Raw genomic sequence first — 20,055 nt, forward strand, 5'->3', positions numbered from 1 at the left:
GCCAGTTGAACTTTATCCTTTTCAATCGTAGACGGATGAAAACTCGGAACAATATCTTATATAATCGAGTTGGTATTATAAAGCTATCCCTAACTTCTCAGGATCAAAATACCATAGATGACATTCTATTAATTATTACGAAATTATCTCATTGTTTTACATTATCGTTTGTGCTTGTTTCTTCACTATCGGTTAAATGATGAAGTTGTCAGCATATCGAAGTTTTTAAAACGGTATGTTCAAACAAGAACACGATCAGTCATCACATGACCAAAGGCTATTCCTCAGCGTCAGGAAAAACAACAACTACAAATAATATAGAAATAGGGGACAAGATTGACTTTACAGCAGGTTGAACTTTATCCTTTTTAATCGTAGACATCGTGACGGATGAAAACTTGGAACAATATCTTATATAATCAAATGGTATTATAAAGCTATCCGTAACTTTTCAGGATTAAAATACCATAGGTGACACTAATTATTACGAAACTACCTCATTGTCTTACGTTATCGTTTGTACCCGTTGCGTAAACACTTAATTCTGTCAGAATTAAAGAGATCGAATACCATGTGCACCAATTTGCACAAATTTCTAGCCCAAAGTGAACTGATTCTTACTTATAAGTCCCTCTCCCGTGATAGCACCAAGTTCACCGGAAACAAATAAACGGGTACACCAACTAGCACAGTTGCAAACCCCTCATCACTGTAGCCTAACAGCAGATTAATACTTACAAGTCCCTTACATGTCTTACCACTGGAACCAAATTGGTTTTACCATCAAATACACTGGAAACAAATAATTGATACACGAAATAGCAAAAGTTGCTAACCCCTCATTGCTGAAGGTAATTATTACCTAACAGCCGACTGTTGCTTACAAGTCCTCTATACGTCTCACAATTTGTATCTGCCTAGATTTCGTTTCAGTGTGTACCTTACTAGTGAAGTTGTCAACGCCTTGAAACTTTCAAACTGGTATACCTCATGAAGGAATTTTTGTACCAAAAAATGGATGACATATACCTTGATCAGCTAATCAAGAGCTATCGATTGCCGTCAAAAAAAAAAAATTCTATCTGTCTTAGTTCAAAAGCTGATTTTTTTGCCGTAGGCCAACTTTCTAACATCACCACTTAGAAAGGAGCAAAGAATAAGCTCCAATTTCCTTAGCAATGAGAGAACTTTTAATGTTTATTAGGCACATCTGATACCATTTCTCTACCGCAATCCCAAGTCCGAAAAACCGAATATAAACTCAGATGAAATCACGAGCAGAAATGGGTAGAAACAATAGATGGCAGCACTTTCGGAGCCGTGGGAAAATTCCACATGTTTGCTTCTGTAAATTTTTCTATTTATCACTCAAAGAAGATATATTGGCTGTGGGGCCGGGTAACTGCCACATATATTTAACACTTATAGATTTTAGTCCATTTTTAATTTGAAAGTGGTGCCTGTTTGCTTGACTGCTAGAACAGAGCTTTCCACTCGAAAGCAGCAACATGGTTTGACGAAAAGAAAGCTTGGCTGCACAACTTCAGATACTTCATTAGTTTAAAGAGCAATAGAAGCGTACTATTATATAAGTTTACAAGGGAAATTTGTCACAGTGCCGCAGTGTAGTTAGATCTCAATCTTTCATTTTGAAAGGGGGGTATTATAACTACCTCACTGCGGCAACTATTAATCATAGCTGTAAATATTTACTTTGACAATAGCAAGGTGGTACTAGGTAAAGCAAAAAACAAACTATAATAGGAAAATGAAATATATATATGAATTAGTTAAAGAGATTTTAATAAAACGGTATAAGTACAATGAGTCAAAATAGGAAGGACAAATGCGAAACAAATAGGCTAGTGAAGTAAATTTTTCTAGAAGTGACAAAATTAAGTAATTTATAAAAAGTATAAATACCCATATAGTATAAGTATATTTATATATTTATGTATTATATGTGTAGTTAGATTGAGATCACTGCGGAACTGTGACAAATTTCCCTTGTAAACTTATATAATAGTACGCTTCTATTGCTCTTTAAATTAATTAAGTAAATTTAGTGATTTATTGAATCAACCTATTATTTTTTTGTTCTATTTTCCACAAGACACTTCAATGTATGGTTTGGGCAAACGCACATTTTAATCCTGACTCTATGCATTAAATTTCGAATAGAGGTTTTTTCAAGCATCGTAAAAGGAAACAACATAATCTTAATTGTTGTATTTACCATTCTTTTGTGTAAAATGTGTTCTATATATTTAATTTTACAGCAAATCGTCTAAATGACCCTTGTATCCGTAACTTTTTCTATTATAACATCATTTTAACGTTATTATAACACTATTATAATTTAATATTATTTTTTTTATAGAATATTTCATTAAAATATTATAAAATTTTATTACAACATATTTATTCCTTCTCTGCAGGGCTATAGCCTTGTTAACGGATCTTAAGATTCAAAATCAGTATATTAAAGAAACAAGAGGAGATAACAAGAATACAAAAGGATAACAAAGAGCACATCTAAGGTGTTTTTAAGAATTAGGTAAAAGGTTCTATTTGATCAAATTCTTGAAACCAATTTTGAAAGCAATCTTAATTATAGTGGTGCTCCAGAGACCCTCGGTGCAAGAAGCTGCAGCTAACCGACTTATTAGTATCACCTGTTCAACATATTATGAAAACGCCACTGCTGCTTAAAGAAATTGAACAACGAACAGAGGATATTTTTGAAAAGGAAATAATTACTAAAATTCTTGAGGCGGAAGAATCCTCCCTGCGTAAGTTACATAAATTATAATCTAAAATTGGAAACAAGTTGACAAATTATATCCTTTCTCTATGATCTCTTGGGCTGTTAATTATGTAATAAGTTTGGAATTAAATAGATTTAGGTAATAAAATCAACCCTTTTGTGGACTCCGACAGAAGACTCGCATTTGTGGTATTTCTGTTTGTATTTAGCGTTCTTTGCTTCCACGGTGTTGTGGGCCACAACTATTTGTATTTGCTAATTTTTTTTCAGTTGATCAGTGGTCTGAAGTTGAGTAATGATAAGAGATAAACATTTGAAATTTTTGTAAAAGCGAGAAGAAATAAGAGGCTGGTGAGAGTCAAACACCATTTGATAAGTGTCTACTTACAATCCTTCAATATACAGCAACTATTTTGCAAAAGTAAGCTCATATGTGAAAGTCAAAAGCATTTCAGAAGTATCTACTTAAAATCTTTCAATTTACAGCATCTATTCGGCAAAAGTAACCTCGTATTTGAAATTAAAACAGCATTTGAGAAATGTCTACTTAAAATATTTCAGTCTACAGCATGTATTTTGCAAATTTGAAATTCAAACAACATTTGAGAAATGTCTACTTAAAATATTTCAGTCTACAGCATGTATTTTGCAGAAGTAAGCTCATATTTAAAAGTCAAACACCATTTGAGAAGCGTCAACTTAAAATCTTTCAATTTACAGGATCTATTTTGCAAAAGTAACCTCGTATTTGAAATTCAAACAGCATTTGAAAAATGTCTACTTCAAATATTTCAGTCTACAGCATGTGTTTTGCAAAAGTAAGCTCATATTTAAAAGTCAAACACCATTTAAGCAGCGTCTACTTAAAATTTTTCAATTTACAGCATCCATTTTGCAAAAATAACCTCGTATATGAAATTAAAACAGCATTTGAGAAGTTTCTACATGAAATCTTTAAGTTTACAGAATCAATTTTCCAAAAGTTAGCTCATATAAGAAAGTCAAACATCATTTGAGTGTCTACTTAAAAAAATTTAATTTAGAGTATCTATTTTAAAAAATTAAGCTCGTTTTCGAAAGTCAAAGACCGTTAGAAAAGTGTCTACTTAAAATCTTTTTGCAGCATCTTTTTTGAAAATGTAAGCTTGTAATTGAAAGTAAAACACTATTTGAGAAGTGTCTACTTAAAATGTTTTAATTTACAGCATCCGTTTTGAAAAGTGAGCTTGTATTTGAAAGTCAAAGACCATCTGAGAAGTGTCTACGTAAAATCTTTCAATTCAAAGCATTTTTTTTGTAAAAAAGAGTTGCAAAAAAAAGTGAAAAAAGTAAGCTCGTATTTAAAAGTTAAACACCATTTGAAATTGTCTACTAAAAATATTTCAATTTACAGCATCTATTTCGCAAAAGTAACCTCGTATTTAAATTGAAACAGCACTTAAGAATTGCCTACTTAAAATCTTTCAGTTCGCAGAATCTTGTATGCAAAAGTAAGCTCATATTTGAAAGTCAAACAACATTTGACAAGCATCTATTGCCTACTCAAAATCTTTCAATTTGCAGCATCTATTTTGCAAAAGTAAGCTCATATTTGAAAGTCAAACACCATTTGAGAAGTGTCTACTTAAAATCTTTCAATTTACAGCATCTATTTTGCACAAGCAAGCTCGTATTTGAAAGTCAAACACCATTTGAGAAGTGTTTACTTAAAATCTTTCAATTTACAGCATCTATATCGCAAAAGTAACCTCGCATTTGAAATTCAACCAGTATTTGACAATTGTCTACTTGAAACCTTTCAGTTTTCAGCATCTATTTTGCAAAAGCAAGCTCATAATTGAAAGTCGAACACCATTTGAGAAATTTTCTGCATAAAATTTTTCAGTTTAAAACATCAAGTTTACAAAAGTAAGCTCATATTTGAAAGTCAAACACCATCTCAGAAATGTCTACTTAGAATCTTTCAATTTACTGTATCCATTTTTCAAAAGTAAGCTTTCTATTTGAAATTCAAAGACCATTTTAGAAGTGCCTACTTCTCAAATGGTACTTCTCAAAAGCATTTGAGGATTTTCTACTTAAAATCTTTCTGCAGCATCTATTTTGCCAAAGTAAGCTCATATTTGAAAGGCAGGCCCCATTGGAGAAGTATCTACTTAAAATCTTTCAACTTACAGCATCTACTTTGCAAAAGTAACCTTGTTTTTTTTTTAAATTCAAACATCATTTGAGAATTGTTTACTTAAAATTTTTCAGTTTGCAGCATCTATTTTGCAAAAGTAAGCTCGTATTTGAAAGTTAAACACTATTTGAGAAGTGTCTACTTAAAATCTTTCAATTTACAGCATCTATTTTGCAAAAGTAAGCTTTCTATTTAAAATTCAAAGACCATTTGAGAAGCGCCTACTCAACATTTTTCAGTCTAAAGTATGTATTTTGCAAAAGTAAGCTCGTATTTGAAAGTCGAAGACTATTTGAAAAGTGTTCACTTAAAATCTTTTAATTTGCAGCATCTACTTTGCAAAAGTAAGCTCGTATTTGAAAGTCAAACGCTATTTGAGAAGTGTCAACTTAAAATGTTTTAATTTACAGCATCCATTTTGCAAATGCAAGCTTCTATTTGAAAGTCAAAGACCCTTTGAGAGGCATCTACTTAAAATCTTTTAATTTACAATATCTATTTTGCAAAACTAAGCCCGATTTTGAAAGTCAAACACCATTTGAGAAGTGTCTACGAAACATCTTTAAATTTAGAGCATCTATTTTGCAAAATTAAGTTCGTATTTGAAAGTTAAAAACTATTTTAGAAGTGTCTACTTAAAAACTTTCAATTTATAGCATTTATTTGTAGCTCATATTTGAAAGTCAAAGACCATTAGAGAGGCATTTACTTAAAATCTTTCAATTTACAGGATCAATTTTGCAAAAGTAAGCTCATATTTGAAAGTCAAACACCATGTAAAAAGTGTTTACTAAAAATAATTCAATTTACAGCATCTATTTTGCAAAACTAACCTGATGTATAAATTAAAACAGCATCTGAGAATTGTCTACTTAAAATTTTTCAGTTTGCAGCAGCATCTATTTTGCAAAAGTAAGCTCGTGTTTGAAAGTCAAACACCATTTGAGAAGTGTCTACTTAAAATTTTTCAATTTACAGCACCTATTTTACACGAGTAAGCTCGTGTTTGAAAGTCAAACACCATTTGAAAAGTTTCTACTTAAAATCTTTTAATTTACAGCATCTATTTTGCAAAAGTAAGCTCGATTTTGAAAGTCAAAAACCATCCAAGAAGTGTCAACGTAAAATCTTTCAATATATAACATCCATTTTGAAAAATTAAACTCGTATTTGAAAGTCAAAATCCCTTTGAGAGGTATCTACTTAAAATTTTTTAATTTACAGCATCTATTTTGCAAAACTAAGCTCGTATTTGAAAGTCAAACACCATTTGAGAAGTGTCTACGAAACACCTTTAAATTTTGAGCATCTATTTTGCAAAATTAAGCTCATATTTGAAAGTTAAACACTATTTGAGAAGTGCCTACTTAAAAACTTTCAATTTATAGCATTTATTTGTAGCTCATATTTGAAAGTCAAAGACCATTTGAGAGGCATTTACTTAAAATCTTTCAGTTTACAGGATCAGTTTTGCAAAAGTAAGCTCATATTTGAAAGTCAAACACCATGTGAAAAGTGTTTACTAAAAATAATTCAATTTACAGCATCTATTTTGCAAAAGTAACCTGATTTATAAATTGAAACAGCATCTGAGAATTGTCTACTTAAAATTTTTCAGTTTGTAGCAGCATCTATTTTGCAAAAGTAAGCTCGTGTTTGAAAGTCAAACACCATTTGAGAAGTGTCTCCTTAAAATCTTTCAATTTACAGCACCTATTTTACACGAGTAAGCTCGTGTTTGAAAGTCAAACACCATTTGAGACGTTCCTACTTAAAACCTTTTAATTTACAGCATCTATTTTGCAAAAGTAAGCTCGTATTTGAAAGTCAAACACCATTGGAGAAGTGTCTACGTAAAATCTTTCAATATATAACATCCATTTTGAAAAATAAAACTCGTATTTGAAAGTCAAACACCATTCGAGAATGATCTACTTAAAACTTTTAATTTATTGCATCTATTTTTCAAAAGTAAGCTTGTAATAGAAATCAGTGAACACGGAAGCTTTTACATCCCCAGTCTTGTTGCTTTGTGTTTTTCATATCTTAGTAAAGATGAGATATTTATTATGAACTTTTTGTTATGGTGAATATTAATAGATTTATTATGTGTTATTTATTGTGGGTTGTGTGTTATTGTGATCATCAATAGGGTTATTGTGAGATGTTATTGCTTTTCTCGTCTGAAGTGTTATTCCGTTTATTTTTGTTTTTTCTTTTGTTTTTTGCTTTTGCTCTTCTATCTACATTAATGCTCATACCTCTGGCATAAATAACTAATACTGGTTAGTGTTTTAGAATTCAAACACTATCTGTGAATTAGTTATTCATGTATTTTGTTTTATGTTTTCTCTATTGTGGAATTAGCCTCAGATTTATCATGTGTATGATCAAATTCGTCTGAACAGGCTACTGACTTTTGGTGAGAACCAAATATTATTTGTGACATTACCCTTTTTTGGATTTTTAGTTCTTTTTCTGTATTGCAATATTAACCACAGAATTTTATTGATAAGGATCAGAAACCCTTCAATTTCTAACATAAGTAAAACGCATTACTAAATATTCATAATATTTCTTCATTTGGAAATTTATAAGAAGAATTGAATTTTCCCCGGAGAGAATTTCTTGTGGAGAGATTTCCTGGGAAAATTTTTTGCATTGCCATGCCATGCCAAGCATTTGCCATGCTCATCTTCGTTTTACACTTTATGCTGTCATTTCTACTCACCACATACATTATAATTACAGTATTCTTTTTTGAGCTGCCACATGTATTTTTTGGGAGGCTTCGTGTTATACGTGCAATATTCATTTAAGATCTCTTTCAGATACGTTACGGGTTGATTCGTCAATTTTTCCAAATCACTTGTATTGTAGTATTCATGTTGTTCAAAAGCACGAAATATTTTTTCTGTAACTATATTCTTATCGTCACGGAATTTCTTTCTTTCACCTTTTCTTTTCCTCTCATGTTTAATGATCAGCGTCTGACCTGATACTGGGTTTGGATTAACAATTACCCTATCCAAAGGCTGAGTAAGGCGTGTCAGTTGTGTAGCGGCTGCCATTTTTCTGGTGTTGAACTCAACGAACTGTGCAAATTCGGCTTGACAGTGTAAACTTTCCACCACTTTCCCAGCCATACATATTTTAGCCCCATCAGACAGGAAATTCTTATCTTTATCTCCCGAATGTTCATAGAAAACACCGTAAGGCTGATTTTCTAAAGGAGTAGAGAGCATGTTGAGATCTTTTGGAATAAAACCACTTTCTGATTTTACTGCTTCTTCTGTAAGAGACAAGGAAACAGTCGGTTTTTGACCAGGACTGTTAGTAATCTTGATGGTCCCTACTGGAGAATTCGGTTGCGCTTTATCCCATATACTATGTATATAATTTGGGACTTTGACAAGCCATACACTGTTTTTGGAGTTGGATGTTTCAATTTCAAGCTCATCGCTGCTGGTATCACCCTTAGACTGTAACATATTCGGAAACAAAAAATCAAACAATAGAGTAACTCATAAGTGAGACAGTATATATACCTGTGGTGACGTCATATATACGAAAGTGCCGTCATTTATTTGTTATTAATTTCTCATCATTCTAGTCACGTCATTCTAGGTTGAAATCCAAAAACAGTAAACAAGACGCCAAATAAATTTCAAATAAATGGGCTTTGATAAGAAAATTAAGTCTTAGCCTAAGTGTTAATATAAGTTTCAAGCCAATCGACAAAATTAGGCTCTTTTTTGGGACCCCCTTTGTTAGAGACCAGTTTTAAAAGGACCAATTCCTTAAATAATTTCTTGTACGTTAGTCCCATTGGCCCAAGGATTTATGGCTGACAATTTTAAATTGATCTAGGAGAAAAAGTTTCTAAAGAAATAAAATAATGATGTAAAAATACATGCTATATGATATTCCACACCACATATTCCGGCTATATTTCGAGTATAGGTAATTTCTTTAAAAATTCCTGTGTTCGTCATTATTTTTATTCGTCATACTTGTTTTGCGTGTGTTCAATTTACACAACGGGGGAAATTTTACAGGGTAGTTTGTTGCGGCAGTAAGTTTTCTGGGGAGAATTTTCCGCGAGGGGGAATTTTCCAAGTTGGAGTTTTCCAGGTAGTAATTTTCCTTTTGGGAGAATCTTACACTGAAGGAATTTTTTTGCGGGAAGAAACCTACAGGGGGAATTTTTGTGTGGGAGTTATAAGCTAAATCAAATTTTGTGCAATATCTAAGAACTGCCAATATAACTGACTATTTTAATCTAAACATCCAGATAGATATTTTCCGAAATCTAATTGAAAAACTTTCCAAAAAATTTAATTTGAAAACAAAGTATTTTAACTTCCAAAAATTATATCATATGTTTAAATTTATATCATATGTTTATATGTTTAAATCTTTTGGAAAGTTTTTCAATTAGATTTCGGAAAATATCTATCTGGATGTTTAGATTAAAATAGTCAGTTATATTGGCAGTTCTTAGTTATTGCACAAAATTTGAAAACAAAGTATTTTAACTTCCTAAAATTATATCATATGTTTAAATTTATATCATATGTTTATATGCTTAAATTTTTTGAAAAGTTTTTCAATTAGATTTCGGAGAATATCTATCTGGATGTTTAGATTAAAATAGTCAGTTATATTGGCAGTTCTTAGTTATTGCACAAAATTTGATTTAACTTATAACTCCCTCACAAAAATTCCCTCTGTAGGTTTCTTTCCGCAAAAAAACTCCTTCAGTGTAAGATTCTCCCCAAAGGAAAATTACTACCTGGAAAATTCCCCCTAGGAAAACTCCAACTTGGAAAATTCCCCCTCGCGGAAAATTCTCCCCAGAAAACTTACTGCCGCAACAAATTACCCTGTAAAATTTCCCCCGGTGTGTAAATTGAACATCCGCAAAACAAGTATGACGAATAAAAATAATGACGAACACAGGAATTTTTAAACAAATTACCTATACTCGAAATATAGCCGGAATATGTGGTGTGGAATATTATATAGCATTTATTTTTACATCATTATTTTATTTCTTTAGAAACTTTTTCTCCTAGATCAATTTAAAATTGTCAGCCATAAATCCTTGGGCCAATGGGACTAACGTACAAGAAATCATTTAAGGCATTGGTCCTTTTAAAACTGGTCTCTAACAAAGGGGGTCCCAAAAAAGAGCCTAATTTTGTCGATTGGCTTGAAACTTATATTAAAACTTAGGCTAAGACTTAATTTTCTTATCAAAGCCCGTTTATTTGAAATTTATTTGGCGTCTTGTTTACTGTTTTTGGATTTCAACCTAGAATGACGTGACTAGAATGATGAGAAATTAATAACAAATAAATGACGGCACTTTCGTATATATGACGTCACCACAGGTACATATACTGTCTCACTTATGAGTTATTCTATTGTTTGATTTTTTGTTTCCGAATATGTTACACTCTAAGGATGATACCAGCAGCGATGAGCTTGAAATTGAAACATCCAAATCCAAAAACAGTGTATGGCTTGTCAAAGTCCCAAATTATATACATAGTATATGGGTTACAGCGGAACCGAATTCTCCCGTAGGGACCATCAAGATTACTAACAGTCCTGGTCAAAAACCGACTGTTTCCTTGTCTCTTACAGAAGAAGCAGTAAAATCAGAAAGTGGTTTTATTCCAAAAGATCTCAACATGCTCTCTACTCCTTTAGAAAATCAGCCTTACGGTGTTTTCTATGAACATTCGGGAGATAAAGAAAAGAATTTCCTGTCTGATGGGGCTAAAATATGTATGGCTGGGAAAGTGGTGGAAAGTTTACACTGTCAAGCCGAATTTGCACAGTTCGTTGAGTTCAACACCAGAAAAATGGCAGCCGCTACACAACTGACACGCCTTACTCAGGAGATTACAATGATATACCTTAGGATACCTATAACTTAGGAGATTACTGAGTGAGATACCTTACTCAGGACTTACTCAGAAATGACAGCATAAAGTGTAAAACGAAGATGAGCATGGCAAATGCTTGGCATGGCATGGCAATGCAAAAAATTTTCCCAGGAAATCTCTCCACAAGAAATTCCCTCCGGGGAAAATTCAATTCTGACTATAAATTTCCAAATGAAGAAATATTATGAATATTTAGTAATGAGTTTTACTTATGTTAAAAATTGAAGGGTTTCTGATCCTTATCAATAAAGTTGCGTGGTTAATATTGCAATACAGAAAAAGGACTAAAAATCCAAAAAAGGGTAATGTCAAAAATAATATTTGGTTCTCACCAAAAGTCAGTAGCCTGTTCAGATGCATTTGATTATACACATGATAAATCTGAGGCTAATTCCACAATAGAGAAAACGTAAAACAAAATACATGAATAACAAATTCACAGATAGTGTTTGAATTCTAAAACACTAATTGGTATTAGTTATTTATGCCAGAGGTATGAGCATGAATGTAGATAGAAGAGCAAAAGCAAAAAACAAAAGAAAAAACTAAAAATAAACGGAACAACACTTCAGAGGAGAAAAACAATAACATCTAACAATAACCCTATTGATAATCACAATAACACACAACCCATAATAAATAACTCATAATAAATCTATTAACATTCACCATAACAAAAAGTTCATAATAAATAGCTCATCTTTACTAAGATATGAAAAACACAAAGAAACAGGACTGGGGATGTAAAAGCTTCCGTGTTCACTGATTTCTATTACAAGCTTACTTTTGAAAAATAGATGCTATAAATTAAAAGTTTTAAGTAGATCATTCTCGAATGGTGTTTGACTTTCAAATACGAGTTTTATTTTTCAAAATGGATGTTATATATTGAAAGATTTTACGTAGACACTTCTCCAATGGTGTTTGACTTTCAAATACGAGCTTACTTTTGCAAAATAGATGCTGTAAATTAAAAGGTTTTAAGTAGAAACGTCTCAAATGGTGTTTGACTTTCAAACACGAGCTTACTCGTGTAAAATAGGTGCTGTAAATTGAAAGATTTTAAGGAGACACTTCCCAAATGGTGTTTGACTTTCAAACACGAGCTTACTCTTGCACAATAGATGCTGTAAATTGAATTATTTTTAGAAAACACTCTTCACATGATGTTTGACTTTCAATATGAGCTTACTTTTGCAAAATTAATCCTATAAATTGAAAGATTTTAAGTAAATGCCTCTCAAATGGTTTTTGACTTTCAAATATGAGCTAAAAATAAATGCTATAAATTGAAAGTTTTTAAGTAGACACTTCTCAAATAGTGTTTAACTTTCACACACAACCCATAATAAATAACTCATAATAAATCTGATGTTATTGCACTATTGCAATACAGAAAAAGGATAAAAAATCCAAAAAAGGGTAATGTCACAAATAATATTTGGTTCTCACCAAAAGTCAGTAGCCTGTTCAGATGCATTTGATCATACACATGATAAAGCTGAGGCTAATTCCACAATAGAGAAAACATAAAACAAAATACATGAATAACAAATTCACAGATAGTGTTTGAATTCTAAAACACTAATCAGTATTAGTTATTTATGCCAGAGGTATGAGCATTAATATAGATAGAAGAGCAAAAGCAAAAAACAAAAGAAAAAACAAAAATAAACGGAACAACACTTCAGACGAGAAAAGCAATAACATCTCACAATAACCCTATTGATAATCCCAATAACACACAACCTATAATAAATAACTCATAATAAATCTATTTATATTCACCATAACAAAAAGTTCATAATAAATAGCTCATCTTTACTAAGATATGAAAAACACAAAGAAACAGGACTGGGGATGTAAAAGCTTCCGTAGATACTCTAAATTTAAAGGTGTTTCGTAGACACTGAAATACAACAGTAACGTTGCCTTGCGACATGTGGGATTGAATTTCCAAACCTTCGGTTAGAAAGTACGGCTGTATCCACTACGCCATCACAAGGTGTTTCGTAGACACTTCTCAAATGGTGTTTGACTTTCAAATACGAGCTTAGTTTTGCAAAATAGATGCTGTAAATTGAAAGATTTTAAGGAGACACTTCTCAAATCGTGTTTGAGTTTCAAACACGAGCTTATTTTTGCAAAATAGATGCTGTAAATTAAATTATTTTTAGTAAACACTTTTCACATGGTGTTTGACTTTCAAATATGAGCTTACTTTTGCAAAATTGATCCTGTAAATTGAAAGATTTTAAGTAAATGCTTCTCAAATGGTCTTTGACTTTCAGATATGAGCTACAAATAAATGCTATAAATTGAAAGTTTTTAAGTAGGCACTTCTCAAATAGTGTCTAACTTTCAAATATGAGCTTAATTTTGCAAATTAGATGCTCTAAATTTAAAGGTGTTTCGTAGACACTTCTCAAATGGTGTTTGACTTTCAAACACGAGCTTACTTTTGCAAAATAGATGCCACTGCAAACTGAAAAATTTTAAGTAGACAATTCTCAGATGCTGTTTCAATTTTTACATCAGGTTACTTTTGCAAAATAGATGCTGTAAATTGAATTATTTTTAGTAAAAACTTTTCACATGATGTTTGGCTTTCAAATATGAGCTTACTTTTGCAAAATTGATCCTGTAAATTGAAAGATTTTAAGTAAATGCCTCTCAAATGGTCTTTGACTTTCAATTACGAGCTACAAATTAATGCTATAAATTGAAAGTTCTTAAGTAGACACTTCTAAAATAGTTTTTAACTTTCAAATACGAACTTAATTTTGTAAAATAGATGCTCTAAATTTAAAGATGTTTCGTAGACACTTCTCAAATGGTGATTGACTTTCAAATACGAGCTTAGTTTTGCAAAATAGATGCTGTAAATTGCAAGATTTTAAGTAGATGCCTCTCAAAGGGTCTTTGACTTTCAAATAGAAGCTTGCATTTGCAAAATGGATGCTGTAAGTTAAAACATTTTAAGTAGACACTTCTCAAATAGCGTTTGACTTTCAAATACGAGCTTACTTTTGCATAATACATACTTTAAACTGAAAAATGTTGAGTAGGCACTTCTCAAATGGTCTTGAATTTTAAATAGAAAGCTTACTTTTGCAAAATAGAAGCTGTAAATTGAAAGATTTTAAGTAGACACTTCTCAAATAGTGTTTAACTTTCAAATACGAGCTTACTTTTGCAAAATAGATGCTGCAAACTGAAAAATTTTAAGTAAACAATTTTCAAATGATGTTTGAATTTAAAAAAAAAACAAGGTTACTTTTGCAAAGTAGATGCTGTAAGTTGAAAGATTTTAAGTAGATACTTCTCCAATGGGGCTTGACTTTCAAATATGAGCTTACTTTGGCAAAATAGATGCTGCAGAAAGATTTTAAGTAGAAAATCCTCAAATGCTTTTGAGAAGTACCATTTGAGAAGTAGGCACTTCTAAAATGGTCTTTGAATTTCAAATAGAAACATTACTTTTGAAAAATGGATACTGTAAATTGAAAGATTATAAGTAGACATTTCTGAGATGGTGTTTGATTTTCAAATATGAGCTTACTTTTGTAAACTTGATGTTTTAAACTGAAAAATTTTATGCAGAAATTTCTCAAATGGTGTTCGACTTTTAATTATGAGCTTACTTTTGCAAAATAGATGCTGAAAACTGAAAGGTTTCAAGTAGACAATTGTCAAATACTGGTTGAATTTCAAATTCGAGGTTACTTTTACGATTAAAGATTTTAAGTAGACACTTCTCAAATGGTGTTTGACTTTCAAATACGAGCTTGCTTGTGCAAAATAGATGCTGTAAATTGAAAGATTTTAAGTAGACACTTCTCAAATGGTGTTTGACTTTCAAATATGAGCTTACTTTTGCAAAATAGATGCTGAAAAATGAAAGATTTTGAGTAGGCAATAGATGCTTGTCAAATGTTGTTTGACTTTCAAATATGAGCTTACTTTTGCAAAAAAGATTCTGCGAACTGAAAGATTTTAAGTAGGAAATTCTCAAGTGCTGTTTCAATTTAAATACGAGGTTACTTTTGCGAAATAGATGCTGTAAATTGAAATATTTTTAGTAGACAATCTCAAATGGTGTTTAACTTTCAAATACGAGCTTACTTTTTTCACTTTTTTTGCAACTATTTTTTACAAAATAGATGCTGTAAATTGAAAGATTTTACGTAGACACTTCTCAGATGGTCTTTGACTTGCAAATACAAGCTCACTTTTTCAAAATGGATGCTGTAAATTAAAACATTTTAAATGGAAATGGTTACCATTTCGTCACCTCAGGATAAAAAAAGAGATAAATTTCACTTAATATAGAAGTTCATAAAACAGTTTCTGTCTCCATTCAGACACAACCAAACCTTACATTTAACGCAGAAAACTCGACTAGTTGCACCCTTTGCACATTTTTCTTACCGGCAGCGTCCCTTTTCGACTGCGTCGGGTAGATGACCAGCAGATCCATAGCGCACCGATTCTGACGGCATGCCTGCTTCTTTAGTTTTTGTTTTTCGCTTTGTAGGAGCACTGACAGAGGGTCGACCAACACGAGGACTATTGACAACTCCTGACAATACCAAGGATCTGCAAATATCAATCTTGAACTGCAGCAAGGACATATGCTGCCTATCCAGATCTTTGCACTCTCGACTATGTAGAGGCGAAGCTTTATTCACAGCTAATTAAAGGAAATAATAGACTATGCGCATGTACAATTTCTTGGACTGTATGTCAGTGCAGAAGAGATCCAGAAGCCTATCAGACAAGTCTACGCCACCCATTGACTTGTTGTATTCACAAAGAGCAGGTGGGCGATCTACCTCGACATGGCCAAGAGTACTTCCATCCCACCTTTGACACCGGTAGACTAGAGGTACGGCACAGTACAATAAGGTCACATGCACTGGTTAATACTTTTACACCCCATGAATGAGGCTTGTCTTTCAAGTACTATTTGAATTATATGTTTCTCTACACTTCGTCTCTCTTCAGGCGGTATACTTTTTAGATGCTTCTTAAGCTTGTCATACATTGATCCGATTTTGTGCAGCCTATCATGACCGGCGCAACCAGAAAGTACTGCTAAATTATCGTCATGAATATGAGAACACCGCCGAATCCTCAAAAATTTGTCATGGCTCATAGCCTCTGCGATTGGAGTGTATTGAATAGTGAACTCCCAGTGCATCCTCATAGCTGATAGCTTTACAATACTCATAAGCATCTGTACACCAAGGAACCAGTTCATCTCATGCTGGGTCAGCTCTAGGGCAATACAAGCGTTTGTTTTCCTTGTTGCATACAGATTGGTTTGGTCAACTAATCCAGCAATCATGCTATCCATGATGAAAGTTCTGAATAAACCAATGGGCAAGTGCATTTATGTTGCTTTTAGGAGGGAAGCTTTCCAGGTTATATTACGGGGCTCGATCTCTTTTCTTAGCCGCTTTTATTCATGTTATGGTATCTTGACCTTTTCTATGATGTGTTGGGGACACATGAAGAAGAAATAGGTAACGAGCTTGTCGATTGCGCGGGTGACAGTAGAGCTTCAATATTGGCGAATGGTATTGGCTTCTCCGCCATCAAATGGGTCATCTACAGCCGTAAAAATTTTGACATGGTCCAACATACTGACAGGTAAGTCTTCTTTAGGATCATCAACTGGCTGAACAGGTTGTAGGGTGGCGTGTGTGAAGCTGTAACCGGGGGTTGGATTCCATAATTGATCAGGCTCGTCGTCATCACCAGACGTGATATCCATCTCAGATTTGTTGTCTGAGAGCAGAACCATCTCTACGGCTGACTTTTGTGTAAGCTTCTCTCTTACACGTCTGCTTTTCTCCTTGAAAACATTTTATTCTCTTTTCTTGGTTGGAGTTTTCGGTGAAATAAGAGAGGCTCGCTTTCTTTGGAAGAGAGAATTGTGATCTGACTACGTGTACATGGGTGCTTCTGTTTCCTCAAGTTAGAATAATCAGAATGAGGTGCTCCAAAAAAAGTGAATTAAAGGAAAGAACAAAGCACAATAAACCAGCAAAAACAAAATAGTAAAAGAGAAGCATCTTCAAAAATTACCCGTCTCAAAACTTAAGGTTACCTTATTGCAACCATTAAAAAAGGACATCATAGAAATAGAGGATGAAATAAAACTAAATAAGATTCTTATAAATACAAGATAAAGGAGAAGACTTTGAGGAACCAAACAAGACAATAAAAGAAGAAAACTCACTCATATCATTTTCATCATCGCTGTCATAATCAACTAATTTTCACTTTTAAGGCATGGCAAAAAACTACTCTGTTCACTACTCTGTTCACTTTTCTTTGAAAAACTTGTTTTTCGAATTTTTTTTTAATGGGTTCCCTGAAAATAGCGCGCCCTTTGAGAAAATCCTTAAGCGGGCCAAATTTCCTTTTTGCGTGATAACTTCTCAATTGATGCCTACGTTTGGTTTATACTGAACTTATGAAGTTTGGTCTCATTGTGTGAAGTTCATTACTTCAAAAGTCTAATGCTTTCTAAATTTAATCTCGTAAAGTGGAAGTAGGTTTTATATTTTTTTAATTAGTGAGCTGACAGCAAATGGGAACTAATTCTCATAGCCATAATTATCCCGCGTCTTCTGGAACCTTCAGTAAATTTATTTTCTAGGTGAACTAGATGACAAGATGAAATGGCTGAAAAACTTTGAGAGGCTTTTGGAAATTCAGAGAGCACTTGTATGGCCAAGCGTCTTAGAACTTGAACAGAAAACTTTTGTACCTGATTTTCTAAGATTGGCTTTAGCGAAACAACCGTGCGAAAGGTTAATTGTCTCTCCGAGGTAAGAAGGAAACTCATTTTTAATCTCAGAAAGTTTGAAAACACATAAGAGAGGAAACTTTTAAGCGTTGAGAAAGTTTAATGGAAACTAAAAACTAACTAACTATGAGTGCCATAAGCAAAGGTTACACATGTGATGATTAAGCGCTTGGGAGCCAGTATGACCGTAGTTGCCTGGATGGTTAATTTTTTTTAAATGCCACTATTCTGAAAAAAAAGTCACACAGGCCACTAATTCAACCCTGGCTCTCAAGCAGTAAATCTTCGCCTGTGTAATAGATTCAGTCCAGGGGTGCCACCCCCTAGTGATTACTATTTCTAGAATATTTCTAGTAGATTACTATTTCTAGATCTACTATATCTAGAATAATTACTATTTCTAGAAGTTTTTATATTGCCTAAACAAAAAGTCACTTAATCAGCATATAAATCACTAGATTATTGAAGGAAATCACCAAATCATCCAAAGAATTGTTAAAATATAGTGATTTTTTCATCGGGCGACAACCACGGCGCAGTATATCTAGAGGTGCTTGAAATTCCACTCAAATACCATTCCTATGTAAGATCAACGTTTAGTTAAGTTCGGGAAAAGATAGTTTTCCAATTCTTTAGAGATATATATATATTTTGAAAGAAAAATTTATTAGAAGAAATCTATTTTTCTTGACGAAACATGTTACCCTGTAAATCAGTCCGTATCCAGGAGGGGGATGGGTGGTTTGAACTCCCCTCCTCTCTCCGAAATGTTTGTCTGAATCGTTAAAACGTAAAAAAAATCCGTATAAATAAATTAGTGATGTGTTTTATAAGAAAAAAATGTTTAAATCCCCCCAACCGTGGCAACGATGGTTTTGAAGCCCTAACCCTTCTTGGGTGCAGTCTTCCTAAACCTTTAAATTCCATTCATTAACCGCTTTCATTTGAGATAACCATTGACTCCTGTCCTGTTGATGTCTCTTGAAAATAAAATTGACCCATTCCTTTTTTTGGAGAATCATGTCTGGAAACAATGATTTCTTTTGAAAAAATGTCATTTTTTCTAAAAAAAAAAAGAATTTAAAAATAAAATATCATAGCACACATGACCATTATGATTTTTCATTCGAAGTTTGAGTTATCCTATATTTATTATTTATGGTCTTTCTATTTGTTTTTAAAAGAAAATCAGCCCATTCGTTGAAAGAAGATTCCTAAAGAATTTTTTTTTGAAAAAAAATTTTCAGTAAAAAAATATATGTCTCCCTAGAAGGTTTGACTCAGAAAATACTCCTGAATGCAGTTATCCTTGAGGATAATCAAATTTCACCCGAAAACCTCACTTTTGTAAGCATTTAGATTTAATCGAATTCTGCTCTGTTGATTTATTTAAAAAAAAAATTAACATTTGCATGATGGGTACAGGGCTGCCACAGGGCCGATACAGGGACTTAAAGTTGAGAAGCGTCGTTATTCCATAGATTATACTATGTAGGATTTATGAGCTGTTTATATTTTCAACCCTCAACAAGGGTTTTAATGGGGGGAGGTGAAGACGGTTTCAAATAAAGGGGTTTTTCTTCTACCCCTTTTTTAGGGGTAGTTTTTTTTCCCAATAGCTATCATAAGAAAGAACTACTTCAAAAAATAAAAAAACAGCACCACCCTCCACAGCTATAGTAGAATTATAACATGATAGTTTGCGAAACAAGATCATGTAGACATACCAAAAATGTTCTATATTCCCAGCATATAGCTAATAGATTGGTTATTGGCTGCAAAAAAAAAGACAATTTTTGTCAATATAAAGTTCCTATCCAAATTTTGATGTTTCGCAAGCTCTGTAAATTTTTAGTTAATTTCTGCTTCGCTACAATTCCTATAAATTGCACAAGTTGTTAAAGTAGCATTGTATAAGCTTTCTATTCATAGGCTCAATATTTTTTCACGAATCTTTAAACTTTTTTAGTTAATTTCTGCTTCGCTATAAATCCTATAAATTGCACAAGTTATCAAAGTAGCATTGTCAAAGTAAGCTTTCAATTCAGAGGCTCAATAGTTTTTTTTTCTCAAATCTTTAAACGTTTTTAGTTAATTTGTGCTTCGCTATAATTTCTATAAATTGCACAAGTTATTAAAGCAATATTGTATACGCTTTATATTCATAGGCTCTATATTTTTTTCACGAATCTTAAAGGTTTTTAGTTAATTTTTGCTTCGCTACAATTCCTATAAGTTGCACAAGTTGTTAAAGCAGTATTGTATAAGCTTTCTATTCATAGGCTAACGTTTGTTTCAAGAATCTAGACTTTTTAAATTTGTTTTACTA

The 20,055-nt window shown here is 32.6% G+C and overlaps 1 protein-coding gene across 4 annotated transcripts in view; it reads left to right on the forward strand.

Moving 5' to 3' along the window:
• The window catches only part of LOC136035501 (rho guanine nucleotide exchange factor 11-like), a 395,432-nt gene that overhangs the window by 359,363 nt on the left and 16,014 nt on the right, over window positions 1-20,055 (forward strand). For all 4 annotated transcript variants that reach the window (XM_065717335.1, XM_065717333.1, XM_065717334.1 and 1 more), the window contains 2 exons: window positions 2,618-2,792; window positions 17,577-17,748. In XM_065717335.1, the coding sequence (XP_065573407.1) occupies window positions 2,618-2,792; window positions 17,577-17,748 (347 nt within the window). The remainder of the gene's footprint in view (window positions 1-2,617; window positions 2,793-17,576; window positions 17,749-20,055) is intronic.

Source organism: Artemia franciscana, chromosome 14 (genome assembly GCF_032884065.1).
Source record: "Artemia franciscana chromosome 14, ASM3288406v1, whole genome shotgun sequence".
Lineage (NCBI taxonomy): Eukaryota > Metazoa > Arthropoda > Branchiopoda > Anostraca > Artemiidae > Artemia > Artemia franciscana.